The sequence below is a fragment of the Phalacrocorax carbo genome, chromosome 6 (assembly GCF_963921805.1).
Source record: "Phalacrocorax carbo chromosome 6, bPhaCar2.1, whole genome shotgun sequence".
Lineage (NCBI taxonomy): Eukaryota > Metazoa > Chordata > Aves > Suliformes > Phalacrocoracidae > Phalacrocorax > Phalacrocorax carbo.
In genome coordinates this window covers 15,371,990-15,399,690 of record NC_087518.1, presented here as the reverse complement: position 1 = coordinate 15,399,690, position 27,701 = coordinate 15,371,990, and the positions used below count along the sequence as shown (strand labels likewise).

Sequence of the window (27,701 nt, the reverse complement as noted above, 5' to 3'; positions counted from 1 at the left end):
TACCTCTAGCTTCCACACAATGTATTTTGCAATATTACATTACTGGAGAGGACTTTTTTTTTTAAAATGAAGATATCTCAGGTAAGTATGTACAGACTGTAATCTCTTTGCTCTGTCATTTCCTATTTGTTAAACTACACAAAATTAAGCTCCTAAAGTCATTCACTGTTTGATAATATTTTTAAACATTCTGGAGGCTATTCTGTGAACACCATGAGCTCTATGATGTAACTCACTGTTTGGGGCAGATGTGCACTTCAAAACTTTTATTCCTTTACTAAATTCGGAATACAGACAGCATATCTAGTATGCCCCACTTTCTAGAAAATGGATCTCAGAGAAAACCATTGCAGAGGACTGAAGGAACAAAACAAAACAAAATCTCTTGAAAGCAAGGTCTACAATGTGATTAAGCAAGTTTTTTTTAAAAAACAGGAGCTTAAGGGAATAACAGGAGTGTGTGGGAAAAGGAAGGAGCCTGCCCTCCTCCTGTCCTGTGACTCTGCTTTCAGAGAAAAAAGGGCTTCTGGAGAAGAAGAGCTGCTGCAGACAAGGGAACGGAGAGTAAAGAATGTAAGGGGAAAGAATAAGTAAAAGACATGGGACATCTGGAAGCACATGTGTCTAAGAAGCAAAAACAGAAAGTTAGGAAAGAAAGGCCTGTGCAATTCAACTGAAAGGACAATAGATATCTGAAAAGGAATACAGTAATAGCAACAGGAGTCAAGAAACAGAATGTGAATTTTCTACCTTTTTTTGCCTTTTTTTTTCTTCATTAGCGTATAGGAGATAGAGATTGGTGAAGGAGAAAACAGTTATGCAGAAAATGCAACTGCTATAAGAAAAAGCAACTACTTGCAAAGTTTTCAGAGAGAAATGAGGAGCATGAGAAGACAGGAAATGTAGGGCAGAAAAAAACTGTTTAGGACAAAAAAAAATTACATACGAGATGATAGGTAGGAGAAATGGGCATACTTCATTGGATGAAAGGGAGGGCTGACTGGGAAAAGGGACAGAAAGCATTCAGCAGTGGCAAGGGACAGAAGAAAACCACAGGAAAGAATAGAGGGATTTATGAAGGAGGCAAATCTGCCTCCTGGCAGAGCCCAGGCAAGCCAGGGAGATGACTCAGACAAAAGCTAACGGGGCAAAGGGGTAGAAGGGGTTGGGTGCAGTAAAGAGAAATGTATACTGCTTGGAGCCTCTGCATGGGGGAGCGTATGGCCTCAGATTGTGATATTAGAGGGTAATCTTCTCCCTTCTTCTACCCTCAACACTGTAGGGAAACTATTGCTTCAATGCTTGATCATTCAAAACAAATGTTCCATTTTTTTCAAAACAAATGCTGTCTGGATTAAGACAATTTAAATTTACTTGAAAACATTCCAAAGCTGGAACTTGTAATGAAAACTGCTGCTTAATCATGTGGATTTCAACATCTTACATTTGTCCCTTTTTCTTTTCAATATTAGGCCTATTTTAGACAGGGCAACCCCAAAGGAGCATGTGTTCATAGGAAAAGAAAGAACTGTGTGCCTCAGAGCCAAAAGGCAGCACCACACCAGAATGCTCCAGCAACACGATCACAGCCTCACCCTTGACAAATGAAAGCCCTCGTTACAAAGGCCAGATTTTTAAAAAGTGGAAGATTGCACCACTCTCAACTGTCCTGGATGAGAAACAGAAAAGACTTTACTGTCTTCAGGGACAGATGCTGTCAGAATGGCTGCAACTACAGTCATTGCATGTGTCCTTCATGTGTCATATCCTACTCTGCCTCCATTCTTTTCAGAGAGTTTTGGTACAAGAAGAGGAATTGCAGGTTATTTTGCAACATAATCTTTACATTGTTAATAACCCACATGGAAGACCATAAATTATCCTGACACACTATCTCTGTACCCCAAAACTTTTACATTTATGATTCTGAAAATTAATAGAAAGAAACAAGTTTCTCAGCCAGATTCCTACTTCACTATGTACTTAGGGTAACAAGCTACTGCAAAAATACACGTTTTTAGGTTTCACACATAGACTTGTAAACTAGAATAAACACGGCAGGTCTGAGGCAAATACACGTCAGAAGATGGAATACTGAAATTGATGTACCTAATTAGTTACTCATCTAATCCAAATTAATTATTATCTATTAAAAGGCAGATACGGTATTTATGACATCCTGCTGCTTTTGAAACTGTGTATTTACCACAATGTGCAGCCATGCTGAACACATTTGCTCATAACAGAAGTCACTGGCAAAATGAGGCCTTAAATTTGTACTTCCTTTTAAGACTGCAATGAAAGACCATCATTAATGTATTTCAGGCAGCATTGCCAACTCACAAATTATCTCAAATCTCATGGTATTTTTCTTAAAGATATATATTCCAGGTTCATAGAATTATGCATAAATATCAATTTTCACTTTTTAAATTATTATTTTTACCTTTTGTTATTGTGGGGGAAAAACCCCACAACACTTTAGTAATATTATATATTAAAAAGAGGAAACTATATTCAGGACTAAGACAAGAGCTTCATCACATTTTGTCATACCACTCTGCTGATGCAATGAATATTTTCCTTAGGTTAGATGTAAAATGATGGCCAAATAACCACCAACAGAAGTATTGTTTTTGAAGATCAAGAAGAAAGACATTTTACATCAGTCTTGGACAGTTTGCGTTTGCTTCTGTTTGTCAGTTTATTCCCTCTACTTTGGCTCACCTGAAACACACGCACACCACACACACCCCGCCCCCAAAACTTTTTAAAGGTAATATTCGGTTCCCATTATTCAGCAGTGTTGCACTTGATTTTTTTTTTTTTAATCAAGTCTTGCGAAGAAAAGAGACTGGGAGAAGGAAATACACAGCAAAATAAGTTGAGAAGTGAATGGAAGCATGTAATGAGTTAATAATAAAAGTTATACATTGAGGTGTTGTGGGTTAACCCTGGTAGGCAGCTAAGTGCCACACAGCCGCTCATTCACTCCCCTCAGTGGGATAGGGGACAGAATCAGAAGGGCAAAAGCAAGAAAACTCACGCATAAAGCCAGTTTAATAGGTAAAGCAAAGCTGTGTGCACAAGCAAAGCAAATTATGAAATTCATTACTTCCCACTGGCAGGCAGATGCTTAGCTATTTCAAGGAAAGCAGGGCTTCATCATGCATAACAGTTACTTGGAAAGACAAATGCCATAACTCTGAATGTTCTTCCCTCAGTTTTATTGCGGAGCATGACATTCTATGGTACCGAATATCTCTTTGGTCAATTCAGGTCAGCTGTCCCAGCCACATTTCCTCCCTGCCTCTTGGCCACCCCCAACTTACTTGCTGGGTGGGGAGCAGAGTGAGAAACTGAGAAAACTGACTCTGTGTAAGCACTGTTCAACAATGGCTAAAACATGAGTGCGTTATCAGCACTGTTTTGGTCCCAAATTCAAAACATAGTACCATACAGGCTGCCTTAAGGAAAATTAACTCCATCCCAGCCAGATACAGTACATGAGTTCATGCTATAAAGATACTGTATGGGAAAACATGCAAAGACCATACCTTCATTTCAATAACTGTTTGAAGAGCTTTCGTCTTTGCTGGCTCAGGCTGAAGTTGTGTTCTTCTATGTAACTCCTGTGGAGGGACACGATAGAAATAAGCCTGACGACTCATTTTTCCATTATTTTAATTGCTCATATGAATTTATTACAATTAAATAAAAGACTGATGATTAGAAGCATGTAACTCCAAATGCTACAGGTGCTTCCCTCTCTATAATCTCTCTAGCATCACTGCAGTCCCTATCTTATATTACAGTCAACTCTGACAGCACATGCGCTATTTCTGAAACCCCTATCAATAATTAATGTCAACGATGACAAAGAAAGCAATTTCTTAGTCCAAACACAATGCTGCTGTTTCTGCCTAAACATCAAAACTTAATTCAGTTGTGTTCCTAATTCAAACACTGTTAAGTAATTTAAAACCTTTTACTGTAGTTTCTTCTTAGGTTTTCCTCTAACATCTGAAATAAGCAATTTAAAGATATTATATTTAAATTTGACATTTTAAGGATAATAATTATATAGTGGGTTGATGCAGCACTCTCTACAGTAGCAATTACATTTCAGTTTCTACATTTTTCGTACTATTTTTTATGCACCTTAATCCACAGGTAAAAGAAAAATAGATTGCATTAGTTAAGACATACAGTTAGCAGAATTGATGTCTACTGGTCTTTATTAAAAAAGAAGACAAAGTTGTGCGGCAGTTGGTACCTTATAAAACGCAGGAGTTGTATCTTGGTATAAGATATCTTGATAAAAATCTCACTTATCTACATAGAACAATGTAAAGCTGTAATGAAACATCATCATTTAAGAATTTGGTGATGCTTATACCCCCCCCACAAACTGAACATTTTATTACTAAACAAAACTGGAACAGGACAGATATAGTCCTGTTTCTCGTCCTTTCTTGTCCCTCTAAAGGGCAGGACTGCCATGGCCGAAGTCTTTCTCTCCCTGTTCTTTCTACCCCAGTGCTCCACATACACATTTGAACTAACTTTACAACCCTGAAAAAAACATTTATGCCTGGTAGGCTGAGAAACTAGGTTCCTTCACTACAAAGATATTAGCTGACCCCAGAACCAGAGCTATTGTGTCCAGAACCAGAGCTATTGTGTCTTCCAAATTATGCCTCTCCCACCTCATCTTCATAAATGCGGGGGCTGGGGGGGTGGTGGGGTGGTGTAGTAGTATAACAAAACCTATAATGCATCATGATTCTAGCCCGCAAATGTCCATGGCATGGGCAGTTTTTCATTCCCTATTTGTACCATAGCTAACAATGATACTTTAGTCAATGACTGAAGCTCTTAGGAACCCTGGCAATATAAGGAAGAGGCAAGAATAGGATATGCTCTGTCTTGCCTATTCTATATTGCTCACTCTGCTGTTTCCAATAGAAGGGATGCACAAATCATAAGTTAGACAAACTATTAAATTAGATTTTGACCTGAAATAGCCTATTGATATCTTGATAAACCACAGCACTACTTGCAAGAGTCAGATTATGTGCACGTGTTTGACTGCATACGTAAAGTTGAATAGGTCTGCATGCTTTTTTATTACATTAAAGATATTGCAGATACACATATGTATGTTTAAACTACCTCTAGCATATGACAACAGTGAATTTTTAATTTTGCACTGGGGATTTATGAAAAAGTATATCTGAATGGTCCTTTTTTCTTTATGTTTTTTTATTTACAAATAGTTCTCCACATTATAAAAAGAAAGAAACCTTTGCAAATCACCTATACAGGGAATCTCTCAATCACCACCAGCTGTTTGTCTCAGATGAAACAAGTATCTTCACTACACAAATGTTTTAAAAAATAAGAGTATGTCATAGATTTGTCATATAGTTCTCCCACAAAACACATGGAAAAACAGTTGGCCAGTCATACCACTATCTGATCAGCAAAAATTACAGATAATTCTAAGACCAGACTTTGCTCCCCAAGGCCACATAAACTGGGTTGGAGTATAAACAGGATTCCACACATTACCCGGGGAGACAAACCAGAGTTTCCACCCCCTTAGCCAAAGATGAATAGTCTGCCAAAGATGAGTATTCCTAGATGTCTATCATAGCATGAAGCCTTGCCTCATAATACTTTTCCTGTTTGCTTTATGAATCAATCTGATGCTGGCTGACTTAAAAGCTTTTCTTCTCCATCCCTGATGGTAAAATGAAGCAGACTTTAGGATTCTGGAGAAGATCAGAAAATTACTCCCACTTTATTATTTTGTGGGGGTTTTCTTCCAATCAGATTCAAATGTTTGGAGACTCCCTCAAGGGTCAGTTCTTGAATTTATGTTGGTTTATGTATGGATTTTTTCTTTTGGGGTACCTGATTCAGGGATGTACTTTTGGGTACTTATTCAAAGATACTACCACTTTATGTGCATAATACATTACACTGATTGTTTTACTATCTGAGGTCATCTGGAGGGTTCCAAATTTGCCTGAACATCTAACCAACAGATATTCTGAACATTTCATGAAGTCCTTATAGCCTAAGAAAATCAGATTTAAATCCATTACATCATTTTTGGAATGATGCTGCTTTGTCTTTTTAATTTCTTTTAATAAAAAGACCAAGGAGCCTAATAAAACCCTTTAAAAAAAAAAAAACACCCCACAAAAACAACATCAGGGATAGTTTATTTTAACCTGAACTGTATTGAATGGAAATCTTGATACTTATACCCACAATAAAGCACCCGTGCCATCATTTCTGCAACCATCAAGGTCTATATTAATAATCCCTCAGAGGTGTATTTTATGAAATTACACTATCATTATATCCCCTATATGACATGTGTGTCACTGCAATTGGTAATAGTTCTGAGTAATCACTTTGCACATACAAATTGATTATAATTCTGCATAATCAGATGCCCACACCGGGAATTTCATGATGATGCTTAGTTGTCAAGGTGATTAACACACCCACATAAAATTGGCAAGTAATGAGATCTTTTTCTTCACATTCAATTTACTCTAATATTCTTTACTTTTAGACCAAAGTGAGTCTTAAACCAAAGCTGGCCATTGCTTTCTCCTTCCACATGTTTCTGAGATATTATGATTAGCATCTTTTGTTGGCCTCAAAAGTAACTTCAGCACACAATTCTACCACTAATTTAAAGATCAAAAGTCCCAAGAGGAGACAGTGTATATTGTATACTTCCTAAAATAATGGTGGAAGAGGAGTCCTGTTCTTTTGTCCAGAAATCAATAAAAGGACCTTGCAAGATTTTATCATTATTGACCAGTACTCAAAACCCATACTACAAAGCATAGTCTGAACATAGTAATAATTAAAACCGAAACAAAACTGCCTTTTTATCCCAGCTTTTTTATAAGACACTTCATCACTTGGCTGCAGGAAAGCCAGGGTGCTGCAAACTGGTTCTCCTTTTATTCTGTTTCTGATGTATTTTATTAATGTTCCTAAGACATCAGTGACTATGGGTTCTGGTTAGATGAGATTGAGCTGAAACTCTTAAATAAAAGACTACATCAATGCCATTCATGCAGTTCAAGGTTTTACCTTTATTTACATAAAACTGCCTAAAATAGCATGACACAAAGTGCTAGAAAGAGGACTTTTTCAGAAAAATAGGCAATTTATAGGTTATATCATGAAACCATCAATGAGTGCCTGCATTTCAACTGGAAAGCTTCTACTGATTAAAGAACAGAAGGAAAATGAAATAGTAAACCAGAAGATTTTAAAAAATTAACACAAAATTCAAGATTTATAAAAAATAAAGACATAATAGGAACAAAGACATCAGAATCAAATAACCATTGGAAGAAGGAAGACAGATGATTAAAGATGGCAGTAACTATACCTAGGGCAGCGTAAAAACAGGTATGAGAAACCATTGTGTCAGTAAATTTAGTTTCTTGTATTCCTAGGTAAAATGTACAAATCTGTAAATCACAGCAGGCAATAGTATAGGAGCTGCTAGTTCTCTCAAACACTTTAAAGCAGACTGCTTCCATTCTTCTGGAAAATAAAGCCTTGGTATTGCTTCTATATCATCAGCTTGTCTGAACTTTAAAATTTAAGTCAGCAGTATATTAATATTTTGATCAATTATTTAATTTAAGTAAAAGCACAGCCACTTACCTAAAGTGTCTAAACAGTAGTGTTTCTTCAGCCAAAAATATCATTAGAAAGACTGATCAAATTCTATTTAACCAGAATACTACAAAAATTTAACATATAGGAACTAATTTATTCTTAACATAAGCTTATCTTCTTTTTCCTGTTTTGTAATCCTTTGCATCTACCCCCAGCCAAAATGGTATTATAGTAATTTAGATGAAAGTATATTTAAGAAAACCTGATCAAACTCTTTCTCTTTCTGGAAACCATAAACTCACAACACTGAAAATTTCCACGTCTGGCTCCAGTGTGTAGGGAAAAAAACCCCTATTATTAGGAAGGATTCCAAAAATCCCATGGCCATTGGTCATCTTTTCAAAACCCACTACCACAGGTATTTGAACTCTGTGAGAACCTGTTAAAGAAATTTTGTCAAATCCCAACAAATTTTATAGTTTGAAGAAATGAATATGTGGATACAAGCATATGAAATGAAAAATTACAGGAAAATACAAATATCTGATAGCTATAGGACTTCTGTACTAAAGAAAGAGTTTCTTTGTAAACTAGATGTACTTAAGTTTATTAAGTTCTCCGAGTTAAGCAAAATATTCAGATGCATGCCTAATTCTCTCTCCATTTAGCATTTTCAAACAGGTAGAATATGAGTTTTGATTAATACAGAAAAATATAGGAATAAATTGCATTAATTAGGCACCGCCAACAAACTATAAAACAAAAGTCAATAGTCCAGCACTGCAAAGAAGTCTAGCAATAATCTCACTGGCCTCAGTATTACTCTTGAACAACGATTCTGACACCACTCCTGGCCTACATTAGAAAACTTGACTGTGTGAAGACGGGTAGGAGGGAGGAAGGAGGAGTTCCTACACCAGAATAAAACCACTGCATTGAATCACTAGCCAAAATACTTCTTTACAATGATCATACTTCCATTTATTCCTGAATTCATGCATAAAAGAAGGGCTTATGATATATTTTACCAATATCCCTTAAGACAGACTCTAAGGAAAAATAATATGAGCATTAAGAAACTCAGCTTTTCTTTGACTTGTATGTCAAAAACACCTTAAGCAGCCACATGTGTTGTCATACTGGAAGAGTGTCCTCTGGCAAGAGACAACATTAAAAAAGTTTAAAGTGAAAAGGCGATTTGTGTATGGAGCTCAAAATGCATGTGGGACAATTTAGTTTCTAACTGAAGCACATACAATGTTTCCTGAAAGGAGCTACTGAAACTCTACTTTCACCAGAATTCTTCAAAATTTATTTCTTTTCATTGTAAAAGGAACAAAATGTCTAGAGGATCATTTCCTTTTTTGCCCAATATCATTAATCTTTTTTTTTCTCTTACCAAAATTACTCTCTCTTTAGTATAGCAATTTTTTTAAAAACACTAACAAAGTTTTGTGGTGATATTTGTGGTGTCCCTCAGGGGTCTGTACTGGGACCAATACTATTAAATAATCTTAATCGATGACAGACAGTGGGACTGAGTGTACCCTCAGCAATCTTGCAGATGACCCCAAGCTGAGTGGTGCAGTTTATAGGCTTGAGGGAACGGATGCCATCTGCAAGGACCTGGACAGGCTGGAGGAGTGGGCCCTTGTGAACCTCATGAAGATTGACAAGGCCAAGTGCAAGGTCCTGCGCCTGGGTTAGGGAAATCATGAGTATCACTATAGATTGGGTGATGGATGAATGGATTGCGAGCAGCCCTATAGAGAAGGGCTTGGAGATATTAGATATAATTAGACAAAATTAGATATTATTTTATTAACATAATTATAAAGACTACAATAATCACATTGTCATGTAACAGAATGTCAAGGCCCTCAAAAAAATTATCTCCCCGAGATATTCAGGCAAATTTCATCCTTACATTCCCAAGTAGTTAATATATGTTCAGGTAAAAGTGTTGGCTTGCTGGATCAAATTAACACACAAAAGAATTGCGTAAGCATTATATTCTATATCCAAAGAAGTTGGGTTTTTAAAATAATCTTTCCTATAAACATTAATATTATTTTATTAGCTTTTCCCGTTACAAATAATTTGAATGTGCAGTATAATACTATTTTAAAATAAGTATGTGTACACATTTCTATGTATGACACTAGTAATAAGGATCAGTGATTAGTAGAAATTCTATATAGCTGCTAGGTTATGCAAATTTATGACCGACAGAGACATGAAAGCACTAACCTAATTCTGGAAAAGAGATTAAAAACCTTTCGTATGAAAAGTTTGGGGGTTGGGTGGGTTGGTTGGTTTGTTTTGTGGGGGTGCTTTGTTTGGGTCTTTTTAAGAAAAAACTTGTTAGCAACACAAACAAATATATTTCCATTTTATTAAACTATCTTTAAAAACCTTTAGAAGTCTAAAGGAGTAAAAAATTTTTGAAGTGTTAAATGAGATATTTGGGAAAAAATAGCCTTTATTTTCCATTGCCTTTGATATTTTTCAAAACAAACAATTAGAACGCAACTTTATCATGATGTTTAACCTAAGTGTTATGCTTGCCAAAAAAATTCACCACATACACACACACCACCCCCAAAAAAAAAAAAAAAGAGAGAAAATATTATTTTGCGCTGACCTTTTTTAAAAAAAAAAAAACATTTTTGGGTCTGCCAGAAACAAAACCAAACCCACCAATTCAATGCAGATCTACCTATCAGTTGAGATCTTTGAGCCAACCAAGCCAGTCTTTCTCAGCAGGGTAGAAGTAGGGGGTAATGTCTAAACATTTGAGAACACAGAACACTCATTTCACTCTGAAACTTATATTCTGCAGAAGAGCATGCATGCATCGTTACAGGAATACATTTAAATCAGAATATTGTAAAATAGAGTTGATTGTGTATCAGTGAATATGCAGAATGAATCAAACACACCACCAGTGTTACCTACAAAAACTAGTTGTGATGTGTCGCTTGCCACCTATACTGTGTGCTACTCTAACTACAGAAAAGAACCATTCAAGTCACAGACTAAAGAACCTGCACAAGTAGTTATTATCCAGCTAAGTATTTATCATTCTATGAAGCCTGTCAAGAGCCTGTTAAACTGAATTTCATACGTCAGCTCATGATAATTAAAAAATTTTTAAAAAGAGAAAAAAAGAAGAAAATCCACTTAGCACCTGCTCTGTTTCTTTTTTCATTGCCTAGGAAACAAAGTGTTGCTCGGTAACTTGAATCCATCTGTTCAAGTTTCCTCTTTCAGTTCTCCCTTTTCAGCAGAAGAAAATAACACCCCTGAACTGAAAATATGATGAGAAAAAACGGGGTTTTCTCACTGCATAAAAGATGCTACAGATCCTTATCTGCATTAAAATTATTACAGAGTTAAAAGTATTTATATTGCCTCTTCAAAACAATGCCACTTTCCCTTCCAGGTTTTGGGGTTTTTAAAGAAAAAAAAGGTCTTTGTTTTATTCCTTTTCCTTACTTCAGGGTAATATAAGCAGCAAGACACCACTTCTTTACACAGTTTAGAGACTACATATTTTGTGTAACTATATGCTGAATATTAATATCTCTAGCCCAGGGGCTAAGGTACAGATTACAACACCTTTGCTGTGCGTCAGTACTTAAAATAAATGTTGAATGCATAGATATCATAAATATCTAAAGGTTTAGTTTTCTGTAAAGATGTAAATCAAAAGAATCTCCACTGAAATTACTGGTATTATCTGTTGTGATTAAAATCAGACCATAAAGGAGAATTTTCAGAACTTTAGGAATCCACGTGATGATGTAAACAGGGTAAAAGTGGAAAACAGACAAATTAAGGAAAACTACATGATGATGTAGGATACCAAATTCTGTACAGAAAAGATTACCATATGTATTAAAAAAGAAATCTCACTATGTTACAAACAGAAGTGCTAGCAATGATAAACCAGAGTTATCTAATGTTTTCAATTTTTTTTTACATTTTTAGGCACTAAACTTACCTCAGTGTAAGTATGGGGTTTGTTTTGTTTTGGTAACTTTTGGAGCCAGATTTGTCCCAGATGGGTTGAAGACAACAGGTATAGTTTCAAAAAATAAAAGTTAATGTAGAGAAAAAAAATTACATGCTATATATTATCCAATTTCTATGTCTCTAATTTCAGACTCAAAAACTTGAATTACTGCTATTTTAAACATTTAATGTCATCTTTGTTTCAAAATAATGTCAGAGTCAGCTCAAGGCTTCTCAGAGACACTTGTTTCGGGGGATCTTTAGGTAGAAGAAAGGAACTTAAAGAGAGTAACAGGCAAGGACAGAGGTTTATTGCTGTGTTTTGCTATTCCCCAGGCCATACTTCTTCAGACAATGTCATTTTCTCTTTTATGTGGCACACAGGACAATGTGATGCTCACATGTAGCCTGGAGGTACTGCAGAGGCCTCAGTTCACACCCTAGAAGCAGCAGCTTTCTCTTCCTTACGGTTTCTCCTTTCACTTGGAAAGTCCCATTCACCTTCCCATTCATCTCATGCTTTGGGGAGTAAAATGGAGCTGAACAAGCAAAGGAAATGCTCCTTTTAGAGTTTCAAGGAGGGACTGAGGCAGAATCATTGTCATTGTCACAGGGAGGGAGCCACTCAACGTTCTGAACCTTTCCCTACTCAAGCTGGGGAGACTTGAAGCCTTTCTGGTTTAGAGCAGGTGGTTCAGTTTCTCAGCATAGACAAGGGCAGGCAGATTACCATCAAGGCAACTGCCTGGTCTGCCCATTACTTGAATAAGCTAGAGTGAATAGACGAACTTCAGTTAGGTTTGTGTAATTCATGATTCACAATGGGGTCCCAATACTGATACATCTAAACACATCCATTACCTTTTTTCCTTCATACCTTAGTAACATTTTCATTTTTAACGGTCTTTATCTGCTTTCACAAACTCTAGCTCAGGAACACATCAAAAGACACTGAGTCCCTAGCGCAGTTTAAGCCACCTACTATTGCTTGTATATTGCAATTAGAACTTAACTTACCCAGTACAAGACAAATATTTTATGTTTAGACAAGAAGCCATCAACCCTTTTGGGCTCTGGTTCAGGCATTTCCTAAAAAGTTCTGGGTATCTTCTGCAGTACATAAACTGAAATTTTAAATGGTGTTCTCTGGTTTAATTAAACCCTTGTGTCCATTAAAACTATATATCTTCCTACATCCACCTTAAAAAAATAATTTGGGAACACGATTTGCAAAAGCTAGTATGTTTTATTACTCTTGCTACTGCAACGTTTTATGCTTATATATCCAACTTCCTAATATGCAAAGTATTTGGTTACAAAGTAAAGAATTACAACAATGTAGTTTACTAATATGCAATTAGCTTTAACAGATTCAGACCAGAAATTGATTAGTCTGAAAGTATAAGTATACTTTTCAAACACAGTATAGCCTTAAACAGAGTAAAATGTAAATGATTCTGCTGTGAAAGACTGTATCATGAAGATGTCAAAATGATTGCAAGAACAGCACTGCCATTTACATTCAAAGAAATTTAAGCCAAAATATTATCAGAACACAGTGAAATAATGCTTTGTTGAATAACTTTCTCAAAATGATGTCTGTGGAAATGAGAAGAGTATGATAAGCTTTGCTGTTGATCCTTCTTATAATGCAATGACCCTTTGTAAACGCAAAGTAGTGGAAAAATGTAACAATTACACATACACACCGGTAAAGTCTTAATCATAGTTTCTGCAGCAATTCAGCCCCTTACACCGACTTCTGCCATTTTGTGGTCCTGTACAGAGAAGGATAGCATACACAAAGATATTTTCACATCACAAACAGCAAGCTATAACTGTGTAACTGCAAACAAGATAACAGTCATTTTCTATCAGGTCAACCAAAGGTCAGGTTTAATTTCCTTCCAAGGTATGTTCCAGCAACTGTTTCTACTAAAAGCTTCATAACCTAATTAAAAAAAAATAAATTAAAACCTACAATTTATAAAAACTGTTGAAAACAAATGAAGAAATGAAGATGGCTTGTCAAATACAACAAACTTCAGAAAACTAGAAGATGTACTACCTATATCTTATTAAATGGCCTGTTCCTTATAGATTTGTTCTGCTCATCAGTTAACTGCATATGCATATTCATGAGATCTGTCCCACAGATGAACTGAAGAATATATAGAAAGCAGATGGGTTATAGACATTAAAAGTCTCAACTTAGACTTTTTGACTTTGGACTTCCAGTCCAGTTCAATAATATCTACCTATAACTCAAGACAAAAATGCTTTCTGAATATCAAGTCATATGTAACATTGACTAGATCCAGCTACAACATGGTTTAGTAACCTGAAATTTTCTGCACAGTTTATTACGCACCAATAGTACACACCTTCCTCCTTGCAAGATTTGCACACATTGATTGGTGGCATTATTGAATAGACATCTACATGGGTCTTTATAAACCTGAAGAAGTTTCACATTATCTTAAGTATAGATATCAGTATCAGAATATCAGTTGTTATTCCACAAAATGAGCATTTTTAATCATCAAAAGGCGTTAACTTCCCACAGTATGTAAGAAACCAGAACAATTTATTCAGCCCACAGCCTCTTCCTTTCTGCCTACTGGACAATTATGCCAGCCTGCACACTGCTACCATTTTCCAAAAAATCTTGCAGCCCATCCATCACAAATCATATGACCAAATACACACCCATTTCATGAGTAAAAATACAGACATTTCCCATATATAAGCAGGTACATCCTGTCCCTAAGCCACGCCAACAGCATTTTGGTCATGCATTATCTTATTATACTTCTCATTTTATGGTGTGAACTCATTTTATTGTTTGAAGGTAGCTCAGAATGCACATTCAATGTTTCATATGGAGCTACATCATCTGCCCAGTCTAATGATTGCACAGCCCCCTAAGTCCCACTCATTAACTGTTTCTTTATCAGACAGTGAAAGTCAACTTCTAGATAGTGCATTAGGAACAACTTCTGTGCCAGCAATAATCAGGACCCAGAGTTTTTAGAATCCACAGCGCTACCTCCTTCTGAGATTGGGAAAGCATACACAGTGCTTCTCTTCAGGTTAGTAGCTTCTGAGCAGCATAGTGGATACACTGTGCTGCTTACCAGTGGAGTCAGGGAAGTCTGGCACCATGGGAGGCTAAGCTGTGCCACACTAATCACTCTGCAACATCTATTTTGTTCCACTTCTTGTTCTCAACCATGGCTACAGACAGCAGCAGGAAACAATTCTAAAGGTCTCTTTGACATTGAAAAGGATGCCTTAGATGGCTTCCCCTCATCACAAAACTGAGATTCATTCTAACTGAAAAAGTAAGCGAGCCATTTTAGGATTACTGGCCAATATTCAAATCTATCTTAACCACAGAATCATGGTATTAATAGCGATATATACCGTCACATGATAGCAGATTCAGGTTATTTACTTACACAAGTTGCATAAACAATTCTAACTTATTATTTATGAAAATATTTCTGAGCTGGAGCAATTATATTTATGCCATTTTGAGTCAGTTAGCACAGGTCATTTTGCTAGTAATTCCCATGATAGCTAAATGCTAATTATCTCATCAGTGAACGGTGATTTGTAGAATAGAAACAGAATTCTCAATATACTAAAAGAATCATGTTAAAGTTGCCTCAGTCAATAAGCTGTTTCTCAAATATGTTTTTCTTAAACATAGGCTATGTAGTACAACTACTAGCTAAAATTCCCCTTCAGAACACTTTTTACCCCCCACAAATGAGACAAACACATAAAATACCTTCAATGTAAATGAGAAAGGATATACAAACATGCTACTACATGCAAAACGGCCAATAAAATTGTTGATCTTATTTCTATATTCTAACTATGTGACAAAGACTGTATTCATACAACTGAGAAACAACTTCAGATCGACAAGCAAATTTGCAATAGCACAGGTTGGCAGAAGAATCTGCAGTGTTACTATGGAGATTTGCATTTGCATAGTTTGACTTAAAAAGAGCAATTATATTTGGAAAACACAATCTGTTGCTGATCCCTAGCCACAACAAGAACAGCAAAAGTCATGAATTCCTGATCCCTATTCAATTATCACATAATAAATGCATTAACACTTCAGAGTCTATATTGTTGATAAAATTAGCATAATAAAAAATTGTAGATAAGCATATACCAAGTGCATTATTTATAATATTACAATATTCTACAATCTACAACTCAGAATAGAAAACAACAAACCTATTGTCTGTGTGACAGCACAGAAAATTAAGGAGAACCACCCTTTTCTTCCTTTTATTTACAAATCAGTTTCAAAATATAATACATCTCACTGACACATTAATGTATTTGTAGAGCTCTTTGAAATAGCTGAGCAAAAGGTGCTAAACAAGTGAAAACTACAACACGGAGTAAAATTTCACTCAACATTTGCTTTACATTACTTGTTGCCAAGTCTCCACTATATAGACTGCTATATTTTAGGGGATGAAATAATTTTATTTCATCATTTAGTCTTAAGACCAGTTATTGGAACATAAACTTTAACAGTATTAACTCATCAATTATCATGTTAACAGAAAACTTCTATGCTCTGAGGCTGCAATAGGGTATCACTCCTTGCTTGAATATATTTATGCTTTATCCATCCTTCAATCTATCCATTTTTATTCTGATACTTCTCTGTTAGGAGTTAAGCATCTGTTAATGATGACACTTCCCTTTGGGGATTCCATAACCCACACTGACTATTTGTTTATTTTTCATACTGCCTTCACTACAGGTACAGGTATGAGGTAGTTCATACTACCTCACTACATTGCAATCTGATTTAGTCCATTCTCTTGAGTTCATTTCTTACAACTCTTCTTTATCTTAATGCTGCCTGAGATGTTGAATTTCACATTTATTTCATATCTATTACATAAGTTTTTATGGGCTTAGATAAGGTCAGTCCTAAGAATTCTTTCAAACATGGTAGTTGACTTTCTATGCCTTCCCAAACTTCCCTGTGGGGTATTTGGTCTGGGCATTCTGTAAATCACTAGGGAGCCTGATTCTTATATTTCTGTCACTGGCTTAAGTGCATACTACTGATTGAACATGCCAGATCTTCAGTCTAGGCATAAATGCCATTCATATATGTTCCACACTTTTAATTAGCTGCTTACTCTGCATTTAGAAGCTCTCAATGAATACAGAATGTAAAATACTGTCGCTAAATGAAAAAAAAATCTAGTTACCTAGCAACTATGAATTAATAGATTTTCCTTAATTTAAATACAGCAGTAGACTGTTAACAACTATTACCCAAGCTCTGCGAACATCAGATAGCAAAGCTTGTACATAAAGACATTCTGGCACAAGTTAATTCAAAAACACTGAGTTCTAAATGGATTAAGGGTTAAAAACTACAAGAGGTAGGCTAACTGTACAATGAAGAGAGAAACTGTGTAGAGTGAAAACTGAAACCTAAAGAGTATAAAAAGTTACCTGGTGGAAACTTGCCAACTACAGAACTCTGTTGACATATTACAGAAACAATTTATTTTGTAGTTTACTTATTCCATTGCTTCTTGGTTAAATACTATCTAGTTATTTACAGCTCTCTGTGGACTCTTCCAGTAGAGCCTAGTAGATTTTCTAGGCCCTTCTGTCTTACCACATAACCTCCATTTCCACAATCACTTCTTCACATATCCTGCCAATTGATGGACTTATCCCACAAACGTCAAAAATCCTTGGCATCAATTCCTGCCTAACAGAAATCTCTTCAGTAACAGGTCCATAGTCAGCATCTCAGCATGCTAAAAGCTCCCTTTACATACATTATTCATTTTCTATTTGGATATTGCTGTGTGCCATTACTCACAAGACTGAATTTCAAGGCTGAACTTCAGCAGTCAGTAGGTCTCTGTGAACCAATAGTTTTACTCTTTCCTTATTTACATCAGCATAATTCAAGTGACAGCATAAGTCAAGTGACATCATTCTGCAGCAAAGTCATTGCAGATTAAATCCTACTCAAGTCTGCTACACATAATAGAATAGAAAAAGGTACTACGAGGTATCTTACATTAGCTTCACTATACTTACAGGGAATAAAAATGAAATGGATATAATATTTTCATTTAGTAGCAAACATACCAACAATAAAGCATCTTTGTAAGTTAGATCTCATATGTACACTTGTCTCTTTCGTTGTTCAAGTCCTCCATGTAAACACAGTACACAGGAAGTGTACTATCATTTTATGAAAAACTTAACGCCAAAGCTTCTTTGCATTTGTAATTAAAAAAATACTTAAAAATAACTACATTTTATATAATTTTATTGTAAGCTTTTCATCTTTGGATGATAGCATTTTCTTTAGAACAGTTTACAACATGAGGAAATATTTCTAAAGAAAAAAATGAGTGCAACAATCCTTTTTTCGCAGGCTTCTTCTGATCCTCCTATTGTCCACATTTTCTAGGAGGAAAACGGTGCTACACTGGATGATCTCATCACAGGGGTGATCTAAGAGAAAGAATGGTACAATGGTGCTTTAATTTTTTTTTACAAAGCAATTAGTTAAAAGGATTGTGATTCTGTACTTTGCTTCATTAATGTATACCATGCATCATTCTAAGACACAGCTAACTATATAGTCCTCATATCAAATGGGAAGAATTACGAGCCAAGGAACTGCATCGTTACCTGCCTCAATTTAGTCTTTCAAGCTGGGATCATCAATTTCTTTTTCTGACCCTTCTCTTATGCAATGCTTTTCCTACCAGATGATAAGTATCTGCAAGACAGGAAAAGGAAAAAAAGAACCCTAAATTGATTTGTAGCTCACATCATTATTCAACCCCTTAAAACAAAATATAAACAAAGAAATTGAAATATAATGATAAAGTAAATTTAATTGAAAAATTAGGAAAAAAATATTCCAAGATACATGCACAAATCATTAGTTCTGTGATCACAAACATAAATACGAGTGTAACTGACAAATAATTCATTCACTATAGCAAACTTACCACAGAACGGCTTGTAGGACTTCTGTGGTGCGGTCATGACCCGTACCCTGTGTTCACCGGAAGAAGTGGGACACCTTGAAGGCCCCCCTTTAGTTCTTCTGCTACACCCTGATGTTCTCCCCATCTGCAGATGTATACATACAGAACAATCCCTACATACAGAATAAATCCCAGTTTATGGGGTTCTTTTTAATTAATCAATGACTGTTTCACAAAATGAGAAATGATCAAGTTAATGAGGGGGTTTTTTTTGCTAAGAAAATAGAACTGAACGTAGTTCAAAATTTTACTTAACATGTTGACTCCCTTTCCTATCTCAAGGAAGAAGTCCTGAATCTCAATATCTTTATCTCTTATTTTTTGAGCAGTATCAATGCTACAAAATTTCTTTTACAACAGAATAGCTTTCAAAATCAGTTCTTGGAAATTCTCTCAATTACCGTAGCTTATCTGATAGGTAACAATTAGTTTGTAATGATTTATTTACAATAAACGATACTTCATAAGTTATAATTAAAGTTAAGGTTTAACACATTGGAGTTCTCTTATGTATTGCCTCTGAATTTCTTGTGGGTTTAAGCGCTTTCCTTAAAAAAAAAAAATTACAATTCATCTGAATGATTTTTACCTTAAATTACTCATTTGCCAGCCTTACTCTTGATGTAGGTTTTTCTGATACTTAGTTATATATATTTCCAACAGTTGCACACAAAATGTTCTAGGCACACTGTTTAAGCAAGCATCAGCATGGTTATGCTCAATTACCAACATCTAAATATAGATGTTTATATCCATATTTGGTTGTTAATCATTATTTACCTTTACCCATCTAAATTTTAAAAGTTTACTTTATCTACAGATACTAGCTGAAGAAAAAGCAGGCTCTGTACTTCTAATATTAGATTAGCTCTGTAAGCTTATTAAATATGGATTGAGGTGACAGCAGACCAGAACTTTCAAGCTTGAGCAAGAAGAGACAGTGCCCCAGTGTAAGGACTAAACAACAGAGGAAGAACTCATATACAGCAGCAGTAAATGGAAAGAGTAGGCAAATTATTTTCTAGATAACACAACTTATCCAAATAATGTCACCGGCTTCTCTTACTATTCAAAGTCCTGTGACCCTTCAGAATCAGAGATATTCGGGTCTGAACCAACTGATCTCATGGCTGGAAGATGGGATATTTATAAAGATAAGACTTTATGAAGTTTAGTTGTAATTTATAAATATAGCTACTTAGAACCGAAACATTTCAATGAAAAAATTCCTTGCAACAGAAGAGGGTACTGCAGATGTCTATCACTCCCTTTCTACATGGGCTCACAAATGCCTCTAATACTGTCAGCACCAAGATACGATGCGTCTTTCTCAAAATTAAGATCTATCTGAACTAAAGAATGTTTGTTGTATTCCTCTTTGGACTCAGTTTAATAAGGAAGTTCAGAGTGCATTATGCCCATTCCTTCCATTCTTGAGCAACTGAAAAACACATATACTGATTACCTCCACTAAGACTGAAAATCATGTTTCCCTTCTGGAAGCACCCTAGAGTGATGGGTAGCATATTACACTTCTTCCGTTGAAAGCTCTTCTTTGAGCAGAAATAAGTCCAGATTCACTGGAGTACACGGAAGATGTACAAGCCTCCACAGCTAGCAAGGTGACTTAATTTCAGTCCTTGCTCCAAGATTCTTTAATGTATCATCACTCACAATAACACTTTTCTACATTTTAGAAGAAAATGCAAATGCTGTTCACTTTTTGGAAGCTTGCGCGTTCCTGTCTTCCAGAAAGGCATCAGAATTTTATAGTGGACGATGACTCAGGTTAGATAAAGGGCAGTCACTTTAATTTTAAGTATCACCGAAAAGAAGTCCCTTTCTACATAAATATTACTCTTTCTCATTTTCTTAGGGACTGAATTTACTGTATCATTAGGAAAACATTAGCACACTAAAAAAAATGAATTATTGCTAATCCAACATTCAAATATTCCTCTGGGAAATATGATATTCCCATGGATGCAGAACTTCTGTCAAGCTGTTGGAAACCTAGTGAGTTTTCACTCCAGTAATTCTGGAAAGTCCTGAGCTGCTATGTAAAAAGCATTTACAATTTTAGTAGAGCTTTGTGGACTAAAAATCTAGTGGTATGCTAAGCTATAACAAAGACAACTGTCCCTTCTGTTTTGGCAGATTATAGGAGATATGTATGTTATCTGAGCGCTAATGCTGTACTTTCACATGAATACATATGAAGCTCACTGGGCTTCAAATGTCCAGGCCCAGAACACACCTTGTGCTGTCTTTATTTTCTAAAATTAATTTATTAAATTTTACTCAGTGTCCTGCAAGACCAACCATAAAGAAATTTAAGATCATATCCTATTAAATGCCAAATATCGTGAAATACCAGCACAACCTATTCAAAGAAGCCAAGCAAGATCTGGAAGAAGTACATCCCTCTTCTACTTCTCAGACCACTGCACTGGTAATATTACATGAAAACAGAGAGTCTTGAACCTTCTAAGTTATGAAATTAAATTTTTTCAAGACTTTGTTAAGTAAAATCGTAACAAGAACAGCATCATTCAAAGGGTTTTCCTTCACCAGAAAGCACTACTACACTTTTAATGCAAGTAATTTCCAACAGAAAACATTTAACAGAAAGCAGTCTGGGCAGTTCTCAGATTACAAGTCAATGTATTTTATACTTCAGCTTTTGCATTACCGTAACACTACATTATGTCATCTAATTAGATTTTTCCAAAACCTCTGGAAAATGAACTTTCCACATGCTCTGGATGTTTGTTTATTGACTAAACATGGTGTCCATGAACTAACAATCTATTGTAGTAATAAGAGCTATGAAAGAGCAATACTACAGCCTAACGGACTACAGAAACTGTTCTGTAAAACCGTCACATTATCTCTAGCGCAATACACATCTTAATCTTAAAGACTATAACTTTAATAGGTTTGATTTTTAAATTTCTCTCTCAAAAATAAAATAAAAAATAGCTCCCATGTTAATGAGCAGGCCCTTAAAACTTCTGTGACATCTTTAATTTAATCAGTGTAAATTACTATTACATTTTGAATTTTATTCCAAAAGTTACATATTTATTTATGTGGCTATTTCAGAAAAATACCTTTCCCAGATTCCTAACTAACAATGTTTTGATTTCACACACCTGACTTAAGAGCATTCTCACTTATGAGCTGTTCAGTATGTGTCTCACAATAGAAAGTATGAGATGCCCCAATCACTGGATGACTGGATTTCCTCCCCGCCCCAACAGATTATCTGAGACTTCCAATTACTTCACCCGCAATTCTAAAATCCTAGCATTTACAGAATTCTTAGGAACTGAAGGATAACCACCCAGAAAATTTGAAGAACATAAGCAGACATTTGAAAAAAAAACTCTGCCTGGAACAACTGGGCCGGCACTAAAAAGAAAGGCAGTGGCAGAGCTAGCAAGAAACATGGCATCTCAAGTCACGTACTTCTTTTCTTACCCCGCTTCATTCAATACACATTCTTCCAGTTTCTAGAGCAAATAACAGAAGGTCTGCCAAAAGAAAAACTGACTACCTGACCCCAAGTATAGAACCATTGAGCGCTGTCTATCTTTTACATTAAGAGTTTTGTCTTGTGGAAGCACAGCATACATTCTGTAAAGACAAAGACATTTGAGGTTCTAAAGAAAACCAGGGTTTATGTTTCATTATTTCTCAGTACTGGCGGTTCTCTTATAATATTACTTTAGTAATATGGAAGAAATTTCCTTAAAATACTTTTTTTAATTCTGCCTGCTTTGAGTGGAAAGAGAGTAGAGAGAGGAAAAGGAGAAACAAACATTTAACAAAAGAAAGAAAAGATATAGAGATATTCCTCTATCAAAGAGTTTTCTAGAATGAAACAGAAGATTTAAGAACCTAACTGAACACTCATGGAATGGTATGGAGCTGCATCAGGGGAAGTTCAGACTGGACACTAGGAAAAGGTTCTTCACTGAGGGGGGTCACTGGAACAGGCTCCCTGAGGAAGTTGACAGGCTGGTGCTGTGACTGAGTTCAAGGAGAATCCAGATGACATCTGGATGCGAGGAGCAGGGAGCTGGACAGAATGACCCTTATGGGTCCCCTCCAGCTTGAGATATTATATGATTCTCTGAAAATTTCTCTGATTAAATTACAAATACAACTGAAAATTCTTTGAACGTTTTTAGCACAAGTTTCACACACAGCAAATACCTTTATTTCCAAGTTCCTGTCAAATTGTATTTCCTTCAACATCTAGCAAACCATAAATGTTTGGGCAAAAGCACAAAAGCAATTTTTTCTTTCAGAAGAGCTGACACCAACAACAACAAAAAAAAAAAGGGTCCCACTGGCTTTTACAGAGAACCTTCTGATTGTCCCCATCTTGAGCTCTTACTTGCTACACCTATTGTCAGGAATTCAGCATACAGAATCAGGTTGGATATAATCCAGCAAAAATTCCCCAAAATATCCTCAGTACCAAATGTTTAGCTCCCCAAACTATTCTTGTTATGCTTCCCTATTATGCTAATGTCAACACAGCCTAAGAGTAAGTGAAGAGCTTGTATTTTTCACGTGCCACTCCCGAAACTGCAGTACAAGACTTTTCTCAGCTACCTTCAGATATTTTTGGCTTTCTTCTCTTTCTATCCTTTTTCTCATTATTAAGCAAGAGTACGTAAGCAGGTGGTCCAACAAAAAAAAAAATTATAGCTTGCACTGTTGCAGCCCATATGTTACAAAAAAAAGTCTTAAACCATCCTTTACTTCAGTGCTATTTTATCATAACACTTAAAACATGATAGACAGACTTTCCTCCATTAAAAAGCAAGATTTGATTACTCAGTACCTTAAATTAGACAAGATTAACAGATTCATATATAAAGCACACTGATTTTTTGCTTGCCTCTTATGATATAAAGGCATCTAAAGCAGCTTTTGAAGGGTGTTTTCGAGACTAAACAATATATCGCTTCCAGTTATCACCTACAGTGTTGGCAATTAAGAAAAATCAATAACACCTCATTATTTTCACTCCTTCCCCAAGGTCAATTGTTAATTCAGTTTCTTTTCAAGAGATTCCAAGCCAGCCCCTGAAAATCCCAAAGAGCTTTGTTCTTTACAGGTCTATTTCCTCCTTTTTTATCTTGCTGTTTTCCAAGTTAGGTGAGACACCGCCTCTGAGTGTGGCAAGATCTACAATCTTACATCCTTCAGGAGCTTGCTAGCAAAGAGAAATACAAAATATCTCATACTTAATATTTTACACTGTTAATAATAATTTGCAGTTCTGTCATCACAGCGAAAAAATCCCATTACAGATTACTTTGTTCAGGTACCAGAGTGCATAAATCCATTCTTTTAATACCACTGATTTAACACAGCTGAGAACATAATGAAAATTTTTAAAGATACTTCCTTTTCCTAGCAAGGTTTTGATAGATCATTTCGCTCAAGAAAGCATTGGAAAAAATATTTTCTTAAGTATATCTCCACAGCTGCAAGGCACTGTATAAAAGAATATGCAGTTTCAACATGCTATATATGTGTTGGCTATCCTTCACAGCAAGTGTCAATTTTTGAACTTATTTTTATTTTACACCAAGAATCAGGATGCATAGTGCTTCAAATCTTGAAGGATAGAAAGAACAATTCAGACATCTAGAGCTCTGAAGACACGCAAAAGGCAAAATTAGTGCAAAATATAGACAGGCTATCTTTAATTTTATTTCTGAATACAAAATAGGTACCCTACAAAACTCTGCATTTCTACATTCAAAATAAAAATTAAAACAACCCTTTCTTCTTTCTGTCATTCACATAAATTTTACTGTGTCACTAAAGAAGAATTACTTTTGCACTTGTAAACAAACATGGAAAAGCACAGTTGTTATAATTTTCTCAGAATTATTAGAAAGAAACTTTATGGATGGAATAAATCAGAGTTTGAATTTAGCCTGCAGAAAAAGATTATATGTTTGTCTAAAATATATTTAAAAGAACATTGGGCTTTATTCGTATTTCATCTTTTTTATATGGCATTTCACATAGTATTTTTATCATGCAAAAGAACTAATACACAACATCACCCAAAACATTTTTGAAGGTCCATTAATACCAAAAATATCACAATATATAAAATGCTACATATCATATATTATTTACACTTAGTTTTTAAAAACATTAGTTAGTATCTGATAACAACTCCTATTCAGATGCAAAGTTACTGTGAAGGACTTGCATACTTAACACTAAGCGTGAAGAATATCTTACTATCCAGAAAACACTGTTGTATCAGAAAATCCTCTGACACAAAAAGAATATCAATATTTTAGCCATAATTGCATTTATTTCAATAGTGGGTGTTCCATGTAAAATAAACCTAACTTTTTTTTTTCAGTTTTAACTGGTTAGCTAAAAGGCAAGCATGTTCATTCTGTACCCTGCTGCAAAGACATTCTACTCATAATAATTTTTTCCTACTATTCTAAAAATACCCAGATTGCAAAGCACCTCAGAACTATTATACCAACTTGAAAATCAAGTTACTAACGGTCATAAAATTAGTTACACATTCTAGTAAAATAGCACTTCACAGATAAAAACTACTTGTATCCTACTGTAGAGGAGAACTGTGAGGGAACCCTAGTGCTGCCTTAAAACTGCATTACTTTAGTACCTACAGAGATATACTTTTCACAAAGACCAAGAGTTAATATCGATACATATGCATGAGTTCTTAGTGGTGTTCTCAAAATGAATGTAAATTAACATAAAAATAAAATATCCAGACCTCTATGTCTATGTTCCATATAACAGGTGAGTTAAAAATTTGCAGTTAATGCATACAATGACTGCAACAAGTGTATTACCACACTTCCCACTGCACTTCAGAATGACATTCCTGAATGTTGAATTAAGATTCTTCCTCTATGGATGAAGTCTATGAAATAAGCTAAGACCATTAAGGACTGCACAAAAAACAGTCGTCTTACATTAGTAATGGTTTATTTAACAGAGACTTGTGAAATAACTTACCTCTATCAGATTTTAAAATTATTGGTGAAAATGTTTCTCACTTATAATCTAATATCTGTCACAATCTTTACCCTATTAGGTATTGCTGAGTTTCAGTTTAAGGATAACAGAAACCTTTGCAATTGTGATGTGCCAGAAAAGTAAACATTATACAAAGTATCATGCATAGCAAATGCACAAAGTTAATATGTGTAGCAGGTTTTGCATTTATTTTGATGGTGTTTGTTTAAAATTACAGTGACAGAAACACAAATGTACAGAAATACTAAGTGACAGTAGGAAAGGGAAGCTTTGTATTTTCATGAGCTGAACAGTGCTATAGAAACAAATTTTCTTTGCTAAAGGATGGGAATTGTCAACCCCAAAAATATCTGGGTGCATTTCTGAAGCTTAAGGTAGAACTATTTAGGTCTAGAGGAAAGAAAGACAAGAACAAGGAAGTATTAATAGCCTTATAGCCAGGAAATTCACTTGGAAAAGACAGATTCGAGTCCCTTTTTCTGTACATTACATTAATTTTGTTGGTGCTGTTTGTATTTGTATAAATAGTTACGTAGCTATAATTCCCAAGTAATTGCTTTTTGGATTGGAGGTTGGGAAATAACTGAAGTCCGAGCTGTGTAGCCAGATACGTGTGACAGCCAGCCAGCCAGCCAAGGTTATTCATGTGCTTTATACAGCTGCAACAGAGTTATAACAGCTGCTACTTTTTCTGCACATGCCTCCTAGCTACGCTTAGGGTATAAAAGATGCACAAACAAGGCACGACCTATTGCCATTCTTTCTGTGCTCTGAGTATAGATGAGAGGCAAAGTGATGGGTGGGGGGAAGCAGGAAATAGAATAAATAAAGGGTCAAAGCACCTCAAGGAAATCCAGAGGACAGACAACATGGTAAACTTCTCTTTTTTCAGTTCCTTGCCCTTGTGAGTGTTTCCCTGTAAGTGAATCCCAAGCAGCACACAACACTTTGGGACAGAAAAATTCTGAATGTGCTCAGAGCCAGATAATTCATAGCAAAGCCTTATTCAGAGAGACAGTAAAATTTTTTAGTCTCTCAACAGGACTAAGTTTAGGGAAGGAGGGCTTCAACTTTTAAATAACAAGACTCTTCTGATATCTAAGAAGTGCCATATAATTTCTTCCTGATTTGAATGTGTCTCAGAGGGAGCACAGGTTAGCATATGATTAAATGTGGAATTCTGAACCTACCTTGGGCGAAAGTGTTGCGTATGGCTTCATCAAGATCACCTCATGATGAAATGCAGTAAAGTACCAAAGTGCGACAAAAGAGTCTCAGTCATTTCGCCATGATACTGGGTGATACTTTTATTGCTAAAGTAATACCACTGTTGAAGTGAAATGGAAAAGGGATGAGAGACAAAGGACTTCAATACATTAGAGCTGGAATATTAAACTCAGATCAGCAAAAGGAGGGGAGTGTGTTCTTGTGGAAAAAGAATTCTTGCAGCTCATTCATGAATCGGTAAGTCTCTGCAACCTTAAGGTGCAGGAGGCTATTGAGGGACTAGAAACACTAATGACTGCCAAGTTTACAATAAATAATTTTTACCTAGAATTAATGCAAATACAGTTAGCTGTCCTAATGGCAAATGTAATTATTCAAATAATGTACAAAACCTTTCCCAAACTGACATAGCAAGCTTTCTTTGTAAACTCCTTCGTGCTCTTACAGTTGTCTAAATTTGACTTTTCTATAATATATATCTATCCAAAAAGCATGCTACTAAAGGTGAGAAGACAGGCGTCAAATGTTTCTTTCCTGTAGAGAAAAGAAATCTGATTTAAGACATTACTGAACATGGCTTCTATAGCCAGCTGAAACATCTGTGGAAATCCAAAAAAAAAACACGTCAATGCAGGAGATGTTAGC

The 27,701-nt window shown here is 35.6% G+C and overlaps 1 protein-coding gene across 2 annotated transcripts in view; it reads right to left on the bottom strand.

Annotated features, from left to right (window-relative positions):
• ERC2 (ELKS/RAB6-interacting/CAST family member 2) overlaps positions 1-27,701 on the bottom strand; it is a 535,854-nt gene that overhangs the window by 406,472 nt on the left and 101,681 nt on the right. For both annotated transcript variants that reach the window (XM_064453879.1, XM_064453878.1), the window contains exon 4: positions 3,558-3,632. In XM_064453879.1, the coding sequence (XP_064309949.1) occupies positions 3,558-3,632 (75 nt within the window). The remainder of the gene's footprint in view (positions 1-3,557; positions 3,633-27,701) is intronic.